This window comes from Mobula birostris, chromosome 1 (genome assembly GCF_030028105.1).
Source record: "Mobula birostris isolate sMobBir1 chromosome 1, sMobBir1.hap1, whole genome shotgun sequence".
Taxonomy (NCBI): domain Eukaryota; kingdom Metazoa; phylum Chordata; class Chondrichthyes; order Myliobatiformes; family Myliobatidae; genus Mobula; species Mobula birostris.
In genome coordinates this window covers 74557675-74578613 of record NC_092370.1, presented here as the reverse complement: position 1 = coordinate 74578613, position 20939 = coordinate 74557675, and the positions used below count along the sequence as shown (strand labels likewise).

The 20939-nt window shown below is 42.9% G+C and overlaps 1 protein-coding gene across 2 annotated transcripts in view; it reads left to right on the top strand.

Moving 5' to 3' along the window:
* Nucleotides 1-20939, top strand: part of faim2a (Fas apoptotic inhibitory molecule 2a) — a 41953-nt gene that overhangs the window by 13651 nt on the left and 7363 nt on the right. The window contains exons 5-8 of one of the 2 annotated variants that reach the window (XM_072263236.1): nucleotides 8904-8957; nucleotides 14893-14943; nucleotides 17151-17190; nucleotides 19391-19428. In XM_072263236.1, the coding sequence (XP_072119337.1) occupies nucleotides 8904-8957; nucleotides 14893-14943; nucleotides 17151-17190; nucleotides 19391-19428 (183 nt within the window). The remainder of the gene's footprint in view (nucleotides 1-8903; nucleotides 8958-14892; nucleotides 14944-17150; nucleotides 17191-19390; nucleotides 19429-20939) is intronic. The other variant, XM_072263326.1, reaches the window with a different exon arrangement.

Below are 20939 nucleotides of genomic sequence, written 5' to 3'. Positions count from 1 at the left end.
TCCAGGACTGAATGCGTTGAATGCTGTGTGGTTGCCCTAGGAAATGATTAAGTGGGTTTGTGATTAATCCTGTGTTAAACTATTGTCCGAGAAAGTGATTAAGATACGTGGTTATGGATGCCGCAGGGGTTAAGCGTTGGTGCAATTCAAAGAGATTACCCATAGCTAATGGTCATGTTCTGAGCAGGGTGGATATCAGCAGCCCAGATGAATTATTGAGAGGGTTTTAAGGACTGTTAAAGCATTAGGGAAAGTTACGATCATGGAGCAACAGTTTGACCAAGTGGGGAAAGACGTAGTGTTAGTTCAGGCTAGCGCTGCCATAACGGGAGTGGATCTGCCTGGTATCATTGGGGTCCTGGGAGAGGCAGGGCCATGGACCGTCCATACTTTCCAAGCAAAGAGGAATGTAGGTGAGGGTGCCAAATTGGAAGCCGAATTTCCCATACCTGAGGGCAGAGTCTTTAAAGACACGTTGCCCTTGTTTCTGCGGAGCAAGAGGAAGGAGTGGAAGGTCTAATGGGTCCTCCAGCGAGGGGTGAAAATTCTGAGTTGGTATTGGCCCTTATGTCCCTGGTGGATAATGGCAAAGTGCACCAGCTGAGAGTCAAAGTTATTGTAGGCTGAGGATGTTCTAGGGAGTGAAGCCCACCCCCCCCAAGGGGGAGGAGGAACATGAGACTTGGGTGGACAAGACCTCTCAGATGCTGGATGAGTGGCAGTGCTCTGATAATGTGAAAAGACAGCAACTGGTAAAGTCTCAAAGGTTCGGCTGCTGAAGTTGTGAGGCAGAGAACATCTTTGCTACTTCCGTGAGATACATGCAAGAACTAGAAAGTGTTTTTCTTCAGAACGGGAAGCCCAATGGAGCTCATGATGGAGTTTAGGAGCATGTTTCAGGAAAAAGGGGAGAAACTTTCTGCCTACATTTTTCGGCTAAAGGGACAGCTGCATGGCTTGTGGCATAGTGGGGCCACCCAAATGACTAAGGTGAATCAATTAAGGATTGACCAAGTGGCGAAGGACAAGTCACAGGACATGATTGCTCTCAGTCTCTGAATCTCTCATAAGATGCGCCCCCCCCACCCCCGTTTGTTGAGCTGATCAGAGAAGAGAGGAGAAAAACGCGATGTAAGAGCAGGAGGCCTCATCAGCAAGTTACAATCCTTGGTAGTAGCGTCTGTTGTTGAAGTTACCCCTAATGTCCCACAAACGGGAGCGTTACAGGAGTTTGTGGCAGATTTCAGAGCTGGGGTATCCCGGTTGTTATTGGTGAGTGCTGCCACCAAGCAAGACAAAGCCGATAGGGAGCAGGACCCACTGATGGGTTGTACGAAGCAGAGTTGAATAGGGGAGTGACTGGTATTGTCTGTTACAACTGTGGTGAGGAGGGACACTTCAGGTGGGAGTGTGAAGGACGGAAGAGCCTTTGGAAAGTGAGCCCACAGATACTTAAGCAGAAAGGGAAGTCGAGAATCTTCAGAGAGACTCAGTGAGGGAACAACCTGGTGTCTCAGGGGGAACACCTTCCAATCAACGTTGTCAAGGAAGACACTAAAGTGAAAAACCCTATTCCTGTATCCCTATGAATCAAGGGTATTTATGCTCGAGCCATACTTGACACAGGTTCACAGGTTACTCTGCTGTACAGATCTTTCTACAACTTGTATTTAACACATTTACCACTGATGCCACTCAGTGCCCTAGAGCTCTGGGGCCTTAGTACTGATGACTACCAGTATGATGGTTACTTGTCATTGAAGCTGGAGTTTTCAGATGTAGATGTGGGAGTAGCTGAAGTCCTTGATACATTAGTGTTAGTTTGACTAGACCCGGTTGAGAATGGTGAAGCTTGAATTCTTGTGGGAATAAATACTCGTACTGTGAGAAGGCTAGTGGGAGCCTGCAAGAAGAAAGTTGGAGAGAGCTTTCTGAAAACCTTATCCATTCATCCTGTGCTCAGAACTACTTTTGAGGAAGTGTGTGCCCGTCCTTGACTGGATGATGAGTGCAAAGGAGGAACTGTGTGGTACACCCAGTCCAAATCCATCATGTTACAGTCTGGGGAAGTAGCTCGAGTGACAGAAAACACCATATTTCCCAGAATGCATGATGCCAATGCCCTCTTAGTGGAAGCTCTGGAAGACCATGAAAAGGAGTCACGGTTACTTGCTGGAGTACTGGTGAGGCCCAAGCTGCAGAAGCCATCGGTTGTACAGGTAAACAGGATGACAGTGATTGTCAGGAACACCTCGGAGAGGGAGGTCACCCTCAGGTGGAGAATACCGATGGCACACCTTTTTCCAGTGACTGTAATGTCTAGCTTTTCTGTAAGACAAGCAGGAGAGAAATCATCTCCTGGAAAGGGAAAGTTGACAGCCAAGTCATTCAACTTTGGTGACTCTTCGGTACCTGGAGGTTGGAAGAGGAGATTGACAGAGAAGGTGTTTAAGTTCGAAGATGTCTTTTCTACTGATGGGTTTGATATGGTTGTTCCAAGAGTGCCTGCCACACCATCTGAGTGATGGAGGACACCCCTTTCAGAAAATCTGGGATTATCACTGGGTTCAGGAGTTGCTATGTGTCCTCCATTGCGTGGAGAGGAAGAAGAATGTGAAGTTATGAATGTATGTGAATTATCGGACTTCGAACTGATGCACTATCCCCAACCAACATACTGTTCCGAGGATCGAGGATGCACTGGCCTGCGTAAGTGGAGTGAAATGGTTTAGTGTGCTGGACCTAAGGAGTAGCTATTATCAGATAACTATGAGTGAAGCTGACAAGAAGAAGATGACATTCATATGTCCGCTTGGATTCTTTCAGTTTGAAAGGATGCTCCAGGGCATATCAGGAGCCCCGGCTGCTTTCCAGCTTGTTATGGAGAAAACTCTTGGGGACGTGAACTTGTTTGAGGTACTGGTATACCTGGATGGTCTCACACTGTTTGAGTCCATCCTGGAAGAGCAGAAGGTGAGGGTGATGAAGGTGTTAGGCCTTCTAAGAGCTGAAGGGTTAAAACTGTCACTGGACAAGTGCAAGTTCTGCAAGATGTCTGTTAACTACGTTAGGCACATAGTCTTATGGGATGGAGTAGTTACTGATCTGTCAAAGAGAGGCGGTAACCACATGGCCAAGGCCCAAGAATATGAGCACCCTATGTTCATTTCTTGAATTCTGTGGGTACTATCGGAGGTTCATGAAGGACTACTCCAAAGTGAGTCACCCTTTGAATCAGCTTCTGTGCAGCTACCCTCCCTTGGGGAAGAACAGGAAGAGGACAAAAGGAGAAGATGATAAAAATTATCTTAGCCCTTTGCAGCCTTTTGGAGCAAGATGGGATGCAAAATGTGAAGAGGTTTTTCAGTTGCTGATGGAGCTGCTGATGAAAGCACCTGTGTTGGTTTTTGCAAACCCCCAATTGCCATATCTATTGCATACAGATATCAACTGAGAGGGCTTAGGGGGCATTCTGCATCAGGATTAGGGCACAGGGTTGAGACCTGTCATTTTTGTCAGCCGGAGTCTGCCACCCTCCAAGTGAAACTACCCCACTCACAGATTGGAGTTCCTGGCATTAAAATGGGCTGCGGTGCATAAGTTAATTGATTATCTGTGGTACCAAGTTCAAGGTGAGGATGGACAACAATCCATTGACTTATATCCTGACCTCAGTAAAATTGGATGCCACAGGTCATGGTGGTTGCCAGTGCTGTCTGCCTATGATTTCAGTCTGAAGTACAGGCTGGGGAGCAGGAACATTGATGCAGATGCATTGTCCCAACATGCGCCTGAAGAGCTGGAAATGGATGGAGAATGGGAACGCATTCCTGTCCCTGGAGTTAAAGCAATGTACCAATTTTCCATCTGAGTCAGAGGCAAGGCAAGGGCAGGATCGAGCGGTGGATCATTTGGGAGCTTCTGGTTTTGCCATTTCACAAGCTTACTGCAACCAGACTGCTCTGAATACGAAGCAGTTGCCTAAGCTGAGTCCACGGGAAGTGGCCGCTTTACCACTTGTCAGCTGCTGCGGAAGGATATATGGCCCAAGCTGAAAAGACAAAACACCCTGCCGTAAGTCTACTGCTGAGCGAATGGAACAAATTGGATTTGAGGAACCAGATTCTATTCCAGGTCACATCTCCTCCAGACAGGCCTCAGCATTACCTATTGGCTGGACCTGAGAAGTATTGGAGGATTGTGTTGAAGTCACTTCATGGTGATTCAGGTCATTTGGGGTTTGACAGGACCTGTGGATTGTTCAGAGATTGGTTCTACTGGCCCCAGATGAAGCCTGAGGTCGAAGAGTACAGTAATTTGTGCATTCAATGTATTCAGAGGAAGACACTGCCTACGAGAGCTGTTCCGTTATCCCATTTGCAGAGTGAGGGGCCACTTGATCTGGTGTGTATGGATTTCCTTTCCCTAGAGTCTGATTCCAGCAACACAGTGAATGTCTTGGTTATTACTGATCCAATATGTTTAAGCTTTCCTTACAAAGGATCAGAAGGCATCCACCATGGCCAAAGTGTTATGAGAAAAGTATTTCATTCATTATGGCCTTTCCAGATGGATACATAGCAATCAGAAAAGGGATTCGGCCCCAAAACATCGACTGTACTCTTTTCGTAGATGCTGCCTGGCCTACTGAGTTCCTCCAGCATTTTGTGTGTGTTGATTTCCAGCATCTGCAGATTTTCTCTTGTTTGCGAAGGAATTTTGAGAGTAGGCTCAAAAATGAGTTACTGAGAATGCTTAGAGTCAAGAAGTCGAGGACTATGCCTTATCACCCTCAGGGTGATCCCCAGCCCGAGAAGTTCAATCAGACCTTGCTAGACATGCTCTGAACTCTGGAGATCAGCAAGAAGAACACATGGAGTCAGCATATTGGGCATCTGGTCCACTGCTACAACTGTACACAGAATGAAGCTACTGGATACTCCCAATATTATTTGATGTTTGGGCGCAAAGCCAGGTTGCCTGTTGGCCTTTGTTTTGGGACTGGTGGGGAAGATTTGCCACAGAAGACCTATCTGAAGTATGTGTCTGACATGAGGAGGAATTGTAAAGGCCTTATGAACTAGCAGAGGTCTCTGCTACAAAGCAGAATCAAGGAAATTAGAGGTGATATGATCAAAAAATTAGGCTCTCCCAGCTGATGCCTGGAGACAGAGTTCTCTAAAAGAATTTGGGGCTACCAAGGAAGCATAAGCTGGCTGACTGCTGGACGGCTACGCCTTACGTAGTGGAGGGACAGATGCCAAATGTACCAGTGTTCGTGTGAAACCAGAGAATGGGAATGGACCTGTCAAGATTCTTCATTGCAACCACCTTCTACCTCTGGGACAAGAGGTGCGTGTTGACCCAGAGCCTGACCTGGACCCTACATCAAGTAAGAGGACTCTGTGGTGGCATGGGAGAACAGGACAAGCAGTGAAAAGGCTAGGAAGGGACTTAACCACTGAAAGTGGTTTGAACTCAGACAATGAGGAAATGGGGGGGGGGAGAATAACGCACTGGTAAAGGTTTTACTGCTAATGGTTTTTTTGTAGAAGCAGTGTTTGGGTTACAGAGATAAGGGATGCTTAGGAATGTGGGCCATCCAATCAGGAGAGTGAAATGGGGAGAGGGTTCTAAAGAAGGCTGGGGGGAGCGGTTTTGTGACTGACACGGTGTGGGTCTTTGTCTTTGTTCGGCGGGAGATGAAGAGGGAAGACGCTGGAGAGAACAGCATGTTGGACTCCATGGAACCAATGTGCAGAGGACTACCAAGGATCAATGAATATGGCTTTTCGAAGATTTGAGCTCCAACCTGTGCACAATTGACTGTTTAATTATAATGGGCCATTTTGTTTTTTACTTTCTTTTCTTTACTAATTGTTTGGTTAAGATAAGGTCCACAAATATACTTCTTTACGTAGTGCGCAATCTGTTATTTTACACTGACGGGTTATTGCAGGGCAGTTAGTCACACAGCATTCACACAAACCGTCTGAAGCCTGAGAAACATGGGTTCTCGCCGTGGAATCCAGTAGCTGTTAGCGAGGGGCTAACAAGCTGCATTTCTAGAGATGCCCATTAAAAGAGGGTTTCAGCAGTCTCTCCCATCTCAGCCATTGAAGAGTGTAACTCCTCCATAGTTGTCATAGGTCTCCTGGTGGCCTCCCTCACTAGCCTCCTTCTTGCACGGTCACTCAGTTTTTGAGGACAGCCTGCCCTAGTCAGATTTACAGCTGTGCCATATTCTTCCCATTTCTGATGATTGACTTAACTCTACTCCAAGGGATATTCAGTGACTTGGAAATTTTCTTGTATGTATCCATCTCCTGACTTGTGCTTTAAAATAATCTTTTTGCAGAGTTGTTTCTAGTGTTCTTTTGACATCATGGTGTAGTTTTTACCAGGATATTAACTCACCAGCAGATGGACCTTCCAAATACAAGTGTACTTTTACTCTAATCAATTGAAACACCTTGACTGCACACAGGCCTCCAAATACAGATCTCCATTTAACTAATTATGTGACTTCTAAAACCAATTGGCTGCACCAGTGATGATTTGGTGTGTCATATTAAAGGGGGTGGGGTGGGGTGAATACTTATGCAATCAATTATTTTATGTTTTATTTTTGTAACTAATTTAGATCACTTTCTAAATTGATCTAAATTAATCACTTTAACACGGAAGAATCTTTTTCTGTTGATCAATGTTAAAAAAAGCTAAATTAAATCCACTGTGCTTCAATGTTGTAAAACCATAAAACATGCAAACTTCTGGGGGGGGTGAATACTTTTTAAAGGCACTGTATTTATGCCTTGTGCTGTGTATGACTGTTGGTACTGTGTTTTACACCTTGACCCCAGAGCAACACTGTTTTGTTTTGGCCATTTTTGTTTGTGTGTTCATGTATGGTTGAATGACACTTGAGCTTGAAAGTTGGTCCTGATAAAGGGTCGGCCTAAAACGTTGATTCTTTATTTCCCTGCATAGATGCTGCCTGATCTGCTGTGCTCCCTCCAGCATTTTGTGTATGTTACTGTTGATTGGTAAATTTGCCCTTATTACAAGAAGATTGTGGGGTATTGTGTACAATTTTGTAATCTAGGTTAGATGTGACTGACAACAGCATTTCCTTGTGGAGATGCTTGCGAGTGGTTTGAGGAAGGATCTACATGAAAGTGACAAAAAGATGGCAACTTGAGCAGGAAGAATGAGGAAGGGGAACAAGGATAGAAACAAAAGACAGAAAACTAAAAGCCAAAGGTAGAAGGCATAGAAATTGGGGGCAAGAGGAAACATGGTGACACTATGAAATAATACAAGGATAATTAGAAAGTTTAAAAGGCAAGCCTGAAGACGTTGTGTGTCAGTGTATGGAGTATTCACAATAATGTCAAATGCATTTGATTGAGTTCTTTTAAAGACATAACCAAGGGGATTGATGAGGGCAGGGTGTCTTAGGAAAGCATTTGACAAGGTTCCTAATGATAGGGTTGATAGTCTTTTTCACTGGGTGGGAGAGCATAAAACTACAGGGGAAAGATTTAAATGGGGTCGGGGGGGGGCAGGACTTTCAAACAGTGTGTAGTTAGTGTATGGAACGAGCCAACAGAGGTGGCAGAGACTGACTCAGTTCCTGCATATAAAAGATATTTGCACAGGAACAGTTTAGAGGGTTATGGGACAAATACAGGCAAATAGGATTAGCTTAGATAGGCCTTTAGATAGGCCCCGTGGACAAACTGGGCCAAAGGGGCTGTTTTTGTGCTGTATGACTCTATCAGTCTCTATGAATCTTAAAACATAAATTAGATATGGTATTGGATCTAAGGAGGAGACACATAAAATGGCTAGGCAAAGCAAACCTGGGAATAGGGAACAATTTAGAATTCAGCAAAGGAATTGGTTATGAGGGGAAAATAGTGTATGAGAGTAATATGGCAGTGAACATTACTGTAAAATCTTACAGATGAAGATAAAAAGTTCAGTGAAAACATGTGTATGTTCTTAGACAAAACGGGGAAATGGCAATTAAGCACATGCTTTGGTTCCATCTTCACAAATGAGGATACAAATAACCTCTCAGGTATGTTGAAAACAGAGGATCTTGAGTGAGGGAGGAAATGACTGAAATTAGTATTAGTAAGAGAATGGTGTTAAGAAAATCTGTGTGATTGAAGGCCAATAAATTTCCAGGCTCTGTCTTAAAGGTTCTTCTGGAAGGGGTTAAGATGACCTTGGGAACAGAAGGTTTCTGGTCATCTTTCAAAGCTCTTTAAGTCTTTGGAATAGATTGGATTGCTAATGTAACCCCAATAGTTAAGCTGAAAATGAGAGAAGGAAAAGGGGGAATTACAGACCTGCGGCATGACCCTGTTAGTGAGGAAGGTACTGGAATCCTTTGTAGGTATTTGGAGAACGTTGGTGGGATCGGAGAAAGTCAATATGAATTGATGGAAGGAAATTCATGCCTGACAATTCTGATTTTTGGCAGATGTTATAGAAAGGTACTCTTTTTAATTACAAGATTGAGCAGTGTTGGTGTATAAATCACTGAAGTAGATATAGTGAACTGTTGGGAAAGCGAAATATATGTTGATATTTATTGTAAGAGGTCAATACATAAATAGAGGTGACTAGCTTCACTTATACAGGACCACATTCAGAATATTGTACACTGATCTGCACTCCCAACACAAAGAAAGATGTACTTTCAACAGAGTGTAAGACCGGTTCCATACTTCTCATACGTTTTATATGAAGAAATGTTTCCTAACTTTTCTCTTAAACACCTTATTCTGATTTTTCAGTCGTTTGTTCTTGACCAGTAAAATTGTATTTTCCAGATCATGAATGAGTAATTAATCAGTTGTGTTTGTGAATGTGTGCTTTCCCCTTTGCAGTGACCCAGTCAAAAGATATGTACGTAAAAACATCATCTTGTACTACACCTCATTGTAAGTACAAAGCTCCCTCTATCATTATGTGATACTGTAAGAAAAAAACTTTAAGAAAATAATGCTTAAAGAAATATTGAAGCTCCTGTTTGTTTGTGTTCTTTTGTAATTAAAGGAATTTTATGCATTGACCCGACTATTCATTTTTGTAGCTTGTGTGTTGCTAAGGCACATTGATTGTTATCACAGGAACAAACCATTTAGTTCAGCTACTCTGTGGAGTGCTCTTATTCAACATGAGCCTCTGAACTTCATCCCCACTTAAAAAATAAGGTCACTTTATTTTTTCTGTCTTTGAATTGGTAAGCTACAAGTTTGAACACACATTCTTGCTGAGTTCCTAGTCTTGGTGAGGAGGGAGCTTAACACCAAGAAATTCCCTTCATAAATTATCTAGGCAGCAATGTTCAAAGGGTTTGACCACCTCAATGCAGCACTGTAGTCCGAGGGTTTCGTACACTAAACAGGCAGGACATCTGACTTTTTTAAAGGTTGAGGAGGTGGAGTATGTTTTATGATGAACTCATCATAGTGCACAGATGTGGCGGGTTCTGTCTCAATCCTATTCACCCAACCTGGAACATTGAGTGGTCAAGTGTCATCCATTTTAACATAGAACATAGAATAGTACAGCACAGTACAGGCCCTTCAGTCCACAATGTTGTGCCGACCCTTAAACCCTGCCTCCCATATAAACCCCCACCTTAAATTCCTCCATATACCTGTCTAGTAGTCTCTTAAATTTCGCTAGTATATCTGCCTCCACCACTGACTCAGGCACCACAATCCATGCACCAACCACTCTCTGAGTTAAAAACCTTCCTCTAATATCCCCTTTGAACTTCCCACCCCTTACCTTAAAGCCATGTCCTCTAATATTGAGCAGTGGTGCCCTGGGGAAGAGGTGCTGGCTGTCCACTCTAACTATTCCTCTTAATATCTTGTATACCTCTATCATGTCTCCTCTCATCCTCCTTCTCTCCAAAGAGTAAAGCCCCAGCTCCCTTAATCTCTGATCATAATCCATACTCTGTAAACGAGGCAGCATCCTGGTAAATCTCCTCTATACCCTTTCCAGTGCTTCCACATCCTTCCTATAGTAAGGCGACCAGAACAGGACACAGTTCTCCAAGTGTGGCCTAACCAGAGTTTTATAGAGTTTTATCAACTGATGGAGGTTTACGCTGTCATTCTGGTAGTGGTGTACATTCCACCCGTGAACAACATCAGGCAGGCACTGGAGGAGTTGAGCACCATGATCAGCATTTAAGAAACAGTACACCTTGATACCTTCCCTATCATTGTGGGGGATTTCAACCAGGCCAGCTTGAAGTCTCTGAACAACTACCACCAACATATCACTTGTAGAACCAGAAGGGTCAACACACTTGACCACTGTTATACCACCATCAACAACACACTTACCGTACCACCTCACGCCCACTCTTTGGAAAGTCCAATCACCTCGCAGTACTTCTAATCCCAGTATATGGTCAGAGACTAAAGACCACAGCGCCAGCAGTGAGGACCAAGGAATGTGAAGGAGTGCTTACAGGACTGCTTTGAGTCAGTGGACTGGACAGTATTCAGAGATTTATCTTTGAGTATAAATGAATACACCACAGTTGTCACTAACTTCATCAAGACCTGTTGGATCAGTGTGTATCTTTGAGAACATACCGGACATACCCAAACCAAAAGCCATGGATGAACCAGGAGATCTGCAGTCTGCTGAGGGATAGATCTGTGGCATTCAAGACCGGTGATCCAGAACTATACAAGTCCAGGTACAACCTACAGAAAGCTATTTTAAGAGTGAAAAAACAATTTCAATTGAAGTTAAAGATGGAATGGATACACATCAGAGCTGGCAGGGTTTGCAGGCCAATACAGTTTTATAGTGGGGATCTTGAGGCTTTAGCTCTTTGAGGCTTCAGGGAGGAGAGGCTGGACTGAGAGGAGGCAAAAAGCTTGTAGGTGTATTTTTTTTTCTTTCAGTTTATTTATTATTTCTTTCTTTATAATTGGACAGTTACAGCAATAGAGATGCCAGGCAGGATAGTTGAATGGCCCTCTTGCATGATGTATGAAGGCAGGGAGACCTGCAGTGACCCTGACAACTTCACCTGCAAGAAGTGCATCCAGCTGCAGCTTCCAGCACTCCGCGTTAAGGAGTTGGAGCTGGAACTGGATCGTTCAGGACTGAGGGGATGTCAGACAGGACATATAGGGAAGTAGTTACACTTAAAGTGCAGGATGGAGGAAACTGGGTGACAGCCAGGAAGGTGAAAGGGATTAAACAGGCAGCAGAGTATCTCTGTGGCCAACCCCCCCCCCCCCCCCGCCAACAACAGGTATATCTGGGTGCCAAGGTCCAGGATATCTTGAATGTCCTCAGTATTCTAAAGTGAGAGGGTAAGCAACCAGAGGTGTGGTCTATATAGGTACCAATGACATAGTTAGGAAGAGGGATAAGATTCTGCAAAGTGAGTTCAGGGAGTTAGGTGCTATGTTAAAGGACAGGACCTCCAGGGTTGTGATCTCAAGATTGCTACCCCTACCACATGCTAGAAAGATCAAACAGTATAACATATGGCTAAGGAGTTAGTGTAGGAGGGAGGGCTTCAGATTTTTGGATCATTGGGTTGTCTTCCAGGGAATGTTGGACCTGTACAGAAGAGACGGTTTGCACCTAAACTGGAGGGGGACCAATGGCCTAATCGGAAGGTCTGCTAGTACTGCATGGGGGGTGGGGTTAAACTAGAGTTGCAGGGAGATGGGAACCAGAGTGTCAGAACAGATAGTGGAAAGGTTGTTAAAGCCTCAGACAAAGTCAAGAAGCAAAAGGTAGAGCACGGTGCGACTGATGTTCTGAGTGCATATATTTCAATACAAGAAGTATCATAAAGTCGGATGAGCTCAGGTCATGGACCAACAAATGAAATAATGATATTGTAGTCATTAGTGAGACTTGGTTGCAGGAGGGGCAGGACTGGCAGCTCAGTATTCCAGGGTTCTGTTGTTATAGACATGATAGGACGTGAGGGATTAAAAGGGGAGGGTGATGTTACTAGGCAGGAAAAATGTCACTGCAGTTCTCAGTCAGGACAGACTGGAAGACTCATCTAGTGAGGTGTTATGGGTGGAAATGAGGAATAAGAAAGGTATGATCACATTACTGGAGCTATATTACAGACCACCCAACAGTCCTTGGGATTTAGAAGAACAAATTTGTAGAGAGATCATGGACTGTTGCAAGAAACATAAGGTTATTATGGTAGGTGATGTTAACTTTTCACATATTGACTGGGACTCTCATGCTGTAAAAGGACTAGATGGGATAGAGTTTGTCAAATGTGGTCATGAACTTATTTTAAAATCAGTACATACAATTTGGATGATAATGTGGTTAGCTGGATCTACAAATTTGCAGATGACACCAGGTTTGGGGGTGTAGTGGACTGCAGGGCAGGCTATCATGGTTTGCAGAGGGATATGCGTCACTGGAAAAATGGGCATAAAGATGGCAGATTGAATTTAATGTAGACAAATGTAAGCTATTCACTTTTGGAGGACCAACCAGGATAGGTCTTACACAGTGAGCACTGAGGAGCATGTTAAAACAAAGGGACCAGGTCCATAATTCATTGACAGTGACGTCACAGGTACATAGGCTCATAAAGAAAGCTTTTGGTACATTGGCTTTCATCGATCAAAGTATTGAGTACAGGCACTGGGATGTTATGTTGAGGTTGTATAAGACATTGGTGAGGCCTAATTTGGAGAATTGTGTGCAGTTTTGGTCACTTATCTACAGAAAAGATGTAAATATGATTGAAAGAGTACAATGAAAATTTACAAGGGTGTTGCTGGGACTGGAGGATCTGAGTTAGAATTTTATTCCCTAGAACATTGAAGATTGAGAGGAGATCTGATAGAGGTATACAAAATTATGAGGGATACAGATAGGTAAATGCAAACAGGCTTTTTCCACTGAGGACTACAATTGGATTCATGGATTGAAGGTGAAATTTTTAAGGGAAAACTTCTTCACTCAGAGGGTGGTGAGAGTGTGGAATGAGCTGTCAGTGCAAGTGGTGGATGTGAATTTGATTTTATTGTTTAAGAGAAGTTTGGGTAGGTACATGGATGGGAGGCTATGAAGGGCTGTGGTCTAGATGCAAGTTGACTAGTCAGTTTGATGGTTTGGTACAGACACAATGGGCTGAAGGGCCTGTTTCTGTGCTGTAGTTTTCTGAGACTTTTATGATTCTATGATTGTATTTCCTACAAGGTGAAGCCTAATACCATGAATACTTCAGTCCCTTAATGCCTTTTATGCACACTTTGAAATGGAGAATAAAACCTACACCTGTGTGAATCCCTGCAGCATCCAGTGACCGTGATCTCTGTCTTGGAGGTTGATGTCAGAACATCTTTCAAGAGAGTGAACTCCCGCAAGGCTTGTACCTTGTGGGGCCCTGAAAACCTGTGCCAAACAACTGGTGAATATGTCCATGTCTCACTGCTGTAGTCAAAGGTTCCCACCCGCTTCAAAAGGGTAACCATCATACCAGTGCCCAGGAAGAGCAGGGTGAGTTGACTCAATAACTATATTGCCCATTTCCACTCATATCTATTAGAATAAAGTTCTTTGACAGGTTGTTCATGGCCAGAATCAACTCCTGTCTAAGTAAGGACTGGAAACTCTGCAATTTGCTTATCGCCACAATAAGTCTTCAGCAATTTCACTGATTCTCCACTCGGCCTTGGATCACCTGAACAATAACAATACCTATGTCAGGCTGCAGTTTATTGATTACAACTCAGCATTCAAATCAGTCATACCCTCAGTTCTAATCAACAAGCTCAAATATCTGGGCCTCTGTATCTTCCTCTGCAAATGGATCCTTGAATTCCTCACTGGGAGACCACAGTAAGTGTGGATCAGAAATAACATCTCCTCCTTACTAATAGTCAACAGTAGCGCACCTCAAGGATGCCACTGCTTTTCTTTCTCTGCACCCATGACTGTGTGGCTAGGCACAGCTCAACACCATCTATAAAATTTGCTGATGACACAAGTATTGCTAGCAGAATTTCAAATGGTGACGAGGAGGCATACAGGAGTGTGATAGATCAGCTGGTTGATCAACGACTAAAGAGTTGATTGTGGACTTCAGGAAGGGGAAGTTGAGAGAACACACACCAGTCCTCACCGAGGGATCAACAGTGGAAAGGGTGAGCAGTTTTAGGTTTTTGGGTGTCAATGTCTCTGAAAATATTGATGCAATTACAGAAGGCACCACAGTGGCTATATTTCATTAGGAGCTTCAGGAGACTTGGTATGTCACCAAAGACTCTCTCAAATTTCTGCAGATGTAACGTGGAGAACATTCTATCTGGTTGCATCACCATCTGGTAAGAAGGGGCTGCTGCACAGGATCAGAAAAAGCTGTAGGAAGTTGTAAACTCAAGCAATTCTATTATGGACCCTCTCCTTCCCAGCATCCTTTGTAAGGTAATGCCTCAAAAAGGGAGTATCCATCATTGAGGAACCCCATCGCCCAGGACATGCCCTGACATTGCTATGATCAAGGAGCATGAAGACACAAACTCAATGTTTCAGGAATAGCTTCTTCCCTTCCACTATCTGATTTCTGAACATCAGTGAACCCATGTACGCTATCTCACTTTATATTTTCTGATTTTGCTCTCTTTTTGTACTAATTGTTTACTTTAATTTTAATATATATTTCTTAGTGTAATTTATTATTTTTATTATTATGTATTGCAATTACTGCTGTCACAAAACAACAAATTTCATGACAAATGCCAGTAATATTAAACCTGATTCTGATTCAATGTACCTTGAACTATTTCTAGTCTAAATCTCACTCTGTGCTGTATTGTTTTCTGTTTTACTTTTCTCTAGTGGGATCTTCGTTTCCATGTACTTGGTTCTCGCCTGCTGTACAAGAGTCAGGTCAGTTCCAGACAAAGTCTCTTAGCTGCCACTGATTATTTACATTACTCACTCTCTGACACTTTCTGTTGATCTGCCCTCAACACTCATAGGTTTAATCTTACCCCAATTTGTCCTCATTACATGTGTCTGCACAATCCTTTATTCCACCATCTTTCAGTCACTTCCTTGTACATACCTAACTCTGTAACCTTTGGGTTAAACTCCAGCAGCACAATGTAGGCAGATGTTCGCTAGCTTCAGGAAACCTGTTTAAGCACTCCTGTCTGGGGTGAGTGGAGTTGAGTTAGTTGTATGTGTGCTTGTACTTGGGGAAAATATCAGTGGTGATCCTCAGCAAGAAAGGCAATAGTTATCATCAGAGATTGAACCTTTTATGCTCACATATTAAACCATCCATCCTGCCCTGTATTTATCTTTTTCACATTTTACCACCCTGCCCCCAACGTGCAGTATGCTTGTGCAGACACAGAGATGCACATGCAGATGCACTCACTCACACACAGACACAGACACACACAGACAGAAATATACAACAAACACAGTACCCTTCTGATCCATCACTTTATGTCCTTTCTTAAACAACAGTTTCAGTGAATAGTTTTGGAAACTCTAAAGTATTATGAATGTGTTTCAGATATTCAACTCCTCCAACCTTAGAAATCTCATTGCACTTTTTAGTGTAATCTGTTTGAAAAACAATTATTTTTCCAGAATAAAATGCAATAATGACAAATTCCAGATCATTTGGGGTTGAGTCTGGAACTTTAACCAGGCCCTTGCTAACTGTTGCCCTTGTGAACAAGCTTGATTAATGTGTCAGCAGTGTCAATTGCTATGTGATACAGGGAATTTGGATCTTGTGATAGCAGGGTCAGCCGTTGATGGAATTTTTAGCACCGCTGGGCTGGGACCCTGCCAAGTAAGGGAATAACTTCATTGTTGCTAATTAACCCTCACCACTGATGCACCTACATCAATTCACCCCTCGAATTTCCCCCAATTCCATTGGAATGATGTCTCCAGTTCCCCGCCACCCCCCATCCCCCAAACACATTGAGAACTAAGTCATCAGTGCCATTCAGCTGAATGCTTCCATTGGAGGACTCCTTCCCCCCCACAATCACCCACCACCCATGATCCACTCCAATTCTTCAACCTTAACTCTCATCACAAGCCCATTGGGTCAGTTGTTGCCAGACACCTCCTCCCAATCCCAGCCTCCAAACAGAATGCCAGCAGGGAACTTTGGCTCCCCATTGGCCAATGGAGTGCTTTAGCAGGGGGATGAATGTCAATATGAATGATGGTGTCCATCTTACAGTCTTTAAAGTGCAATTTAGTTCCTGAGCACCTTCCTTCAATCTGTACCATTCAGAGGGGAGACTTTAATACCTACACTCCCAGTATTGTTTATTAAACAGGGGCCAATGAGCCTGCTGCCCACTAATTAATCTACCAACTCGTATGCCTTTGGAATGCAGGAGGAAACCACAGCACCCGGAGGAAAACCACGCAGTCGCGGGTAGAATATACTAACTTCTTACTGACAGCAGCGGAATTGAACCCAGACTGCTGGTGCTGTAATAGTGTTATACTAACTGCTATGCCACTGCGCCATCCCCAAACAACACAGTTCACAGTTAGCGTCACTGATTGTAAACCTTATTCCGAGAAAATTTGAAAATCTCTCGCAGTATTATCCTTGTTCTTTGTTCAATAGTTTTGGTAATTTTTATTGATGTAACGATTCCCAACCATTGAGCACATCTACATGAAAAATTGTCATAGGAAAGCAGCATCAATTATCAAAGATCCTCACCACCCAGACCATGTTCTTTTCTCTCTGCTGCCATCAGGTAGAAGGTACAAATGCCTCAGGACTTGCACCACCAGGTTTAAGAACAGTTACTACTCCTCAACCAAAAGGCTCTTGAACAAAAGGGGATAGCTACACTTATTTAAGGACTCCTTTATCCTGTTATTTCATGCTCATTATTTATTGCTGTTTATTTATATCTGTATTTGCATAGTTTGTTGTCCATTGATCCTGTTTACAGTTACTGATATATACACACACGCTAAGTACGCCTGCAGAAAAATAATCTTGGGGTTGGATTTGGTGACATGTATGTACTCTGATAATAGTGCTTTGAACTTTGAATTCTTTGAAGTTTGTTTTAATCTACTCTGTTTTCTCTATGCAGGAGATGTTTTCCCTGGAATTTAATTCTTCTGTCAATTTTTGTATGTATTTCTCATGGTGGTGTTGCAGTTGATGTGTCTACATTCCTGAAAATATTAGACATGTGTTGCGTTTTAAAAACCTTGAGCTGTTGGTTAACTTTTAATGATAAACTGAGGGTCTTTTCCCACCTCAAATAGATACGAAAAATCAGAAAAAAGAACTGGAGAATGTTCCACTACAATTCTGGGGTCTGTTTTAATCACTTAACCGCATTAGTTAGATGTAAAGAAAATATCTTTAAATTCATTCTTCATTCTTTTTGATTCAGTAGTAACAGGTATTCCCAAAGGAGGCACTGTACATGTATAGAAGGTTATAAGAAATTACTCTATTAGAGTAATATAAAGAATAAAATACAAAAAGAAAGGAAAATGTTTAATGAGGTAGTAAAGGAAACAAAATTATATTTATCAACCAATCACTAAACCAAGCTATACAAGTCACCAGAGGGACTGCAAAAGTCTGACAACCTTTTCACTCTATCTCTTAACACCAGTTTCTACCCAGCCTCAGAGAAGATTCCCCCTTGCACAAAGAAATTGCCCCTTCTTATTTCTTTCAAAACCCCTTACCCAAATACTTTCCCATTGCACCATACCAGATGGTACCTACATCTGCACAATTTAAAGGAAAAGCAGAATGCAGTACATAGTGTTTCAGTTATGGAGAAAGTGCAGTGTTGGAAACGTTCCTTCCTTAAACATTAACTTTTCTGTGTCTTCTTCCAGATATCTATTGCCTTCCCAGTTTTCTCCCCCTCACTCCCTTAATTTACCTTTCACAAAACAATTGGGCTCCAATTCTGCAGCACTTTCCTTTTCTACAAGATGTCCTCAGTGATCAGCCAATGAACTGCTTCAAAGTGTAATTGCTGTTGTAGGTAGTAAGGCTGCACACAGCAAATTCCAGAAACAGTAATGAGAAAAATGACTCAATTAGTTTTCAGCAATGGAGACACAAGATACTGCAGATGCTGGAACCTGGAGCAAAGCATCATCTGATGGACTCCGGTGGAATTGGAGAATTAGAGTCATAGAGTTATAGAGCACAGAAACAGTATCTTCAGTCCAACTCGTCCATATCAACCAAGATGTGTATCCAAGCTGCTTCTGTTTCCTTCCATTTGGTCTATATCTATCTTGACCTTCTCCTGATCCATGTACTGTACCTGTCTAAACATCTTTAAACATTGTAATTGTACTTGGCTCAGCTACAGCTTCCTCTGACTGTTCATTCCAGATACCCACCACCCTCTGCGCAAAAAAAGTTTCTCCTCTCACCTTTAACCTAAGCCTTCTAGTATTAGACTCCCTCACTCCTGGGAAAAGACTATGACAATCCACTTTATGTCTCTCATGATTTTATATACATAGTCATAGTCATACTTTATTGATCCCGGGGGATACTGGTTTTTGTTACAGTTGCACCATAAATAATAAATAGTAATAGAACCATAAATAGTTAAATAGTAATATGTAAATTATGCCAGTAAATTATGAAATAAGTGCAGGACCAGACTATCGGCTCAGGGTGTCTGACCCTCCAAGCGAGCAGTTGTAAAGTTTGATGGCCACAGGCGGGAATGACTTCCTATGACGCTCTGTGCTGCATCTCGGAGGAATGAGTCTCTGGCTGAATGTACTCCTGTGCCCACCCAGTACATTATGTAGTGGATGGGAGACATTGACCAAGATGGCATGCAACTTAGACAGCATCCTCTTTTCAGACACCACCGTGAGAGAGTCCAGTTCCATCCCCACAACATCACTGGCCTTACGAATGAGTTTGTTGATTCTGCTGGTGTCTGCTACCCTCAGCCTGCTGCCCCAGCACACAACAGCAAACATGATCGCACTGGCCACCACAGACTCGTAGAACATCCTCAGCATCGTCCGGCAGATGTTAAAGGACCTCAGTCTCCTCAGGAAATGGAGACGGCTCTGACTCTTCTTGTAGACAGCCTCAGTGTTCTTAGACTCTTTACCTCTTTGAGGTCACCCCTCAGTCTCCTACACTCCAGATTAAAAGAAAAACTTATGGCTGGACAATAAGTCATGAGATTATTGCCTCTTCCTAAGAACAAATTAAAACAGAGCATAAAGTGTGTTGGCCAGTTCCCATCAGAACTCACATGTCATTGAACTTAAGAGAATGTGAATGTTTACCCTTATCTGATACAACTTCTCCTTCTTTACTCAGACTCTGAGCATGTCATACATGGCAGGGATGCTTACCACGTAAGAGATGATTATAAAATTTTTTTTCATTCATGGGATGAGGATATTGGTAGCAAGACCAGCATTTATTGCCCTAACGTAATTGCCTCAGAGAAGGTGGTAGTGTCTTCTTGAACTACTTAGCCTTTCAAGGTGCTCCTAGAGTGCTGTGGGGGAGGGATTTTCAGGATTTGTATCTATCAATGATGAAGAAATAGAGTAATGTTTCCGGGTCAGGATGGTATGTGAGTGGGACAGAACCTGTGGGTGGTGGTGTTCCATGCTGGCTCTTCTGGATGAGGGAAGCCATATACATGGGAGCTTCCACTGAAGTAGAGTTGGGCAAATTGCTGCTGCGTGTTATTATAGATAGTGAATAAAATAATTGATACAGTGCACCAAATTCATCATCTGTTCAGAACACTGATTTACTTAACAGGGTTTACTTGCTAGCGTCCGGAACATCTCGGATTGAGATCTCAGCATTCTTAAGTGGGAGGGTGAACAGTCAGAGGTTATGGTCCATCTAGATACCAATGACATAAGTAGGAAGAACTCCCTTTGCAGTGACGAAGCTCTGCAAAGGAAGTTAGGTGCTAAGTTAAAATGCAGGACCTTCAGGGTTATGATCGCAGAAATGCTACCTGTGCCACGTGCTAATGAAGCCAGAAAAAGTAAGATTCTACAGTTTAGCACATGGCTAAGGAGTTGGTGTAGGAGGGAAGGCGTCAGATTTTTGGATCATTGGGCTGTCTTCAAGGAAGGTGGGACCTGTACAGAAGAGACTGTTTGCACCTGAACTGAAGGGGAACTAGCATGAAGGTTTGCTAGTGCTGCGTAGGGGTGGAACGGGTTTGCAGGGAGAGGTTTAAATTGTAGTCAGTGGGATGGGAACCAGAATGCCAAAACAGATAGTGGAGAGGTTGTGGAAACAGATGTTATTAAGATCTCAGATAAGTTCAGGAATCAAAAAGTTGAGCATGGTGTGACTAATGTCCTGAATTGTCCATATTTCAATGCAAAAATATCATAGGCAGATAGCTCAGGGCATGGTATTGTAGTTATTAGTGCAACTAGGTTGCAGGAGGGGCAAGAAGAGCAGCTCAATATTTCGGGATCCTGTTGTCTTAGAAGTGTTAGGGATTAAAGGGAGAGGGGTGGTGTTACTAGTCAGGGAAAATATCACGGTAGTGCTCAATTGGGAAAGACTGGAGAACTTGTCTAGTGAAGTGTTATGGGTGGAACTGAGAAACAGGAAAGGTATGACCACGTTAATGGGGCTATATTACAGATCACCCAACAGTCTGTGGGATTTAGAGGAATAAATTTGGACAGAGATCACAGACTGCTGCAAGAAACAAAAGGTTGTTATAGTAAGTGATTTTAACTTTCCAGATATTTACTGGAATTCCCATACTATTAAAAGTACTAGATGGGATAGAGTTTATCAAATGTGTTCAGGAAAGTTACCTTAATCAGTACGTAGAAGTTCTAATGAGAGAGTGTGCAATACTTTATCTGCTAATAGGGAA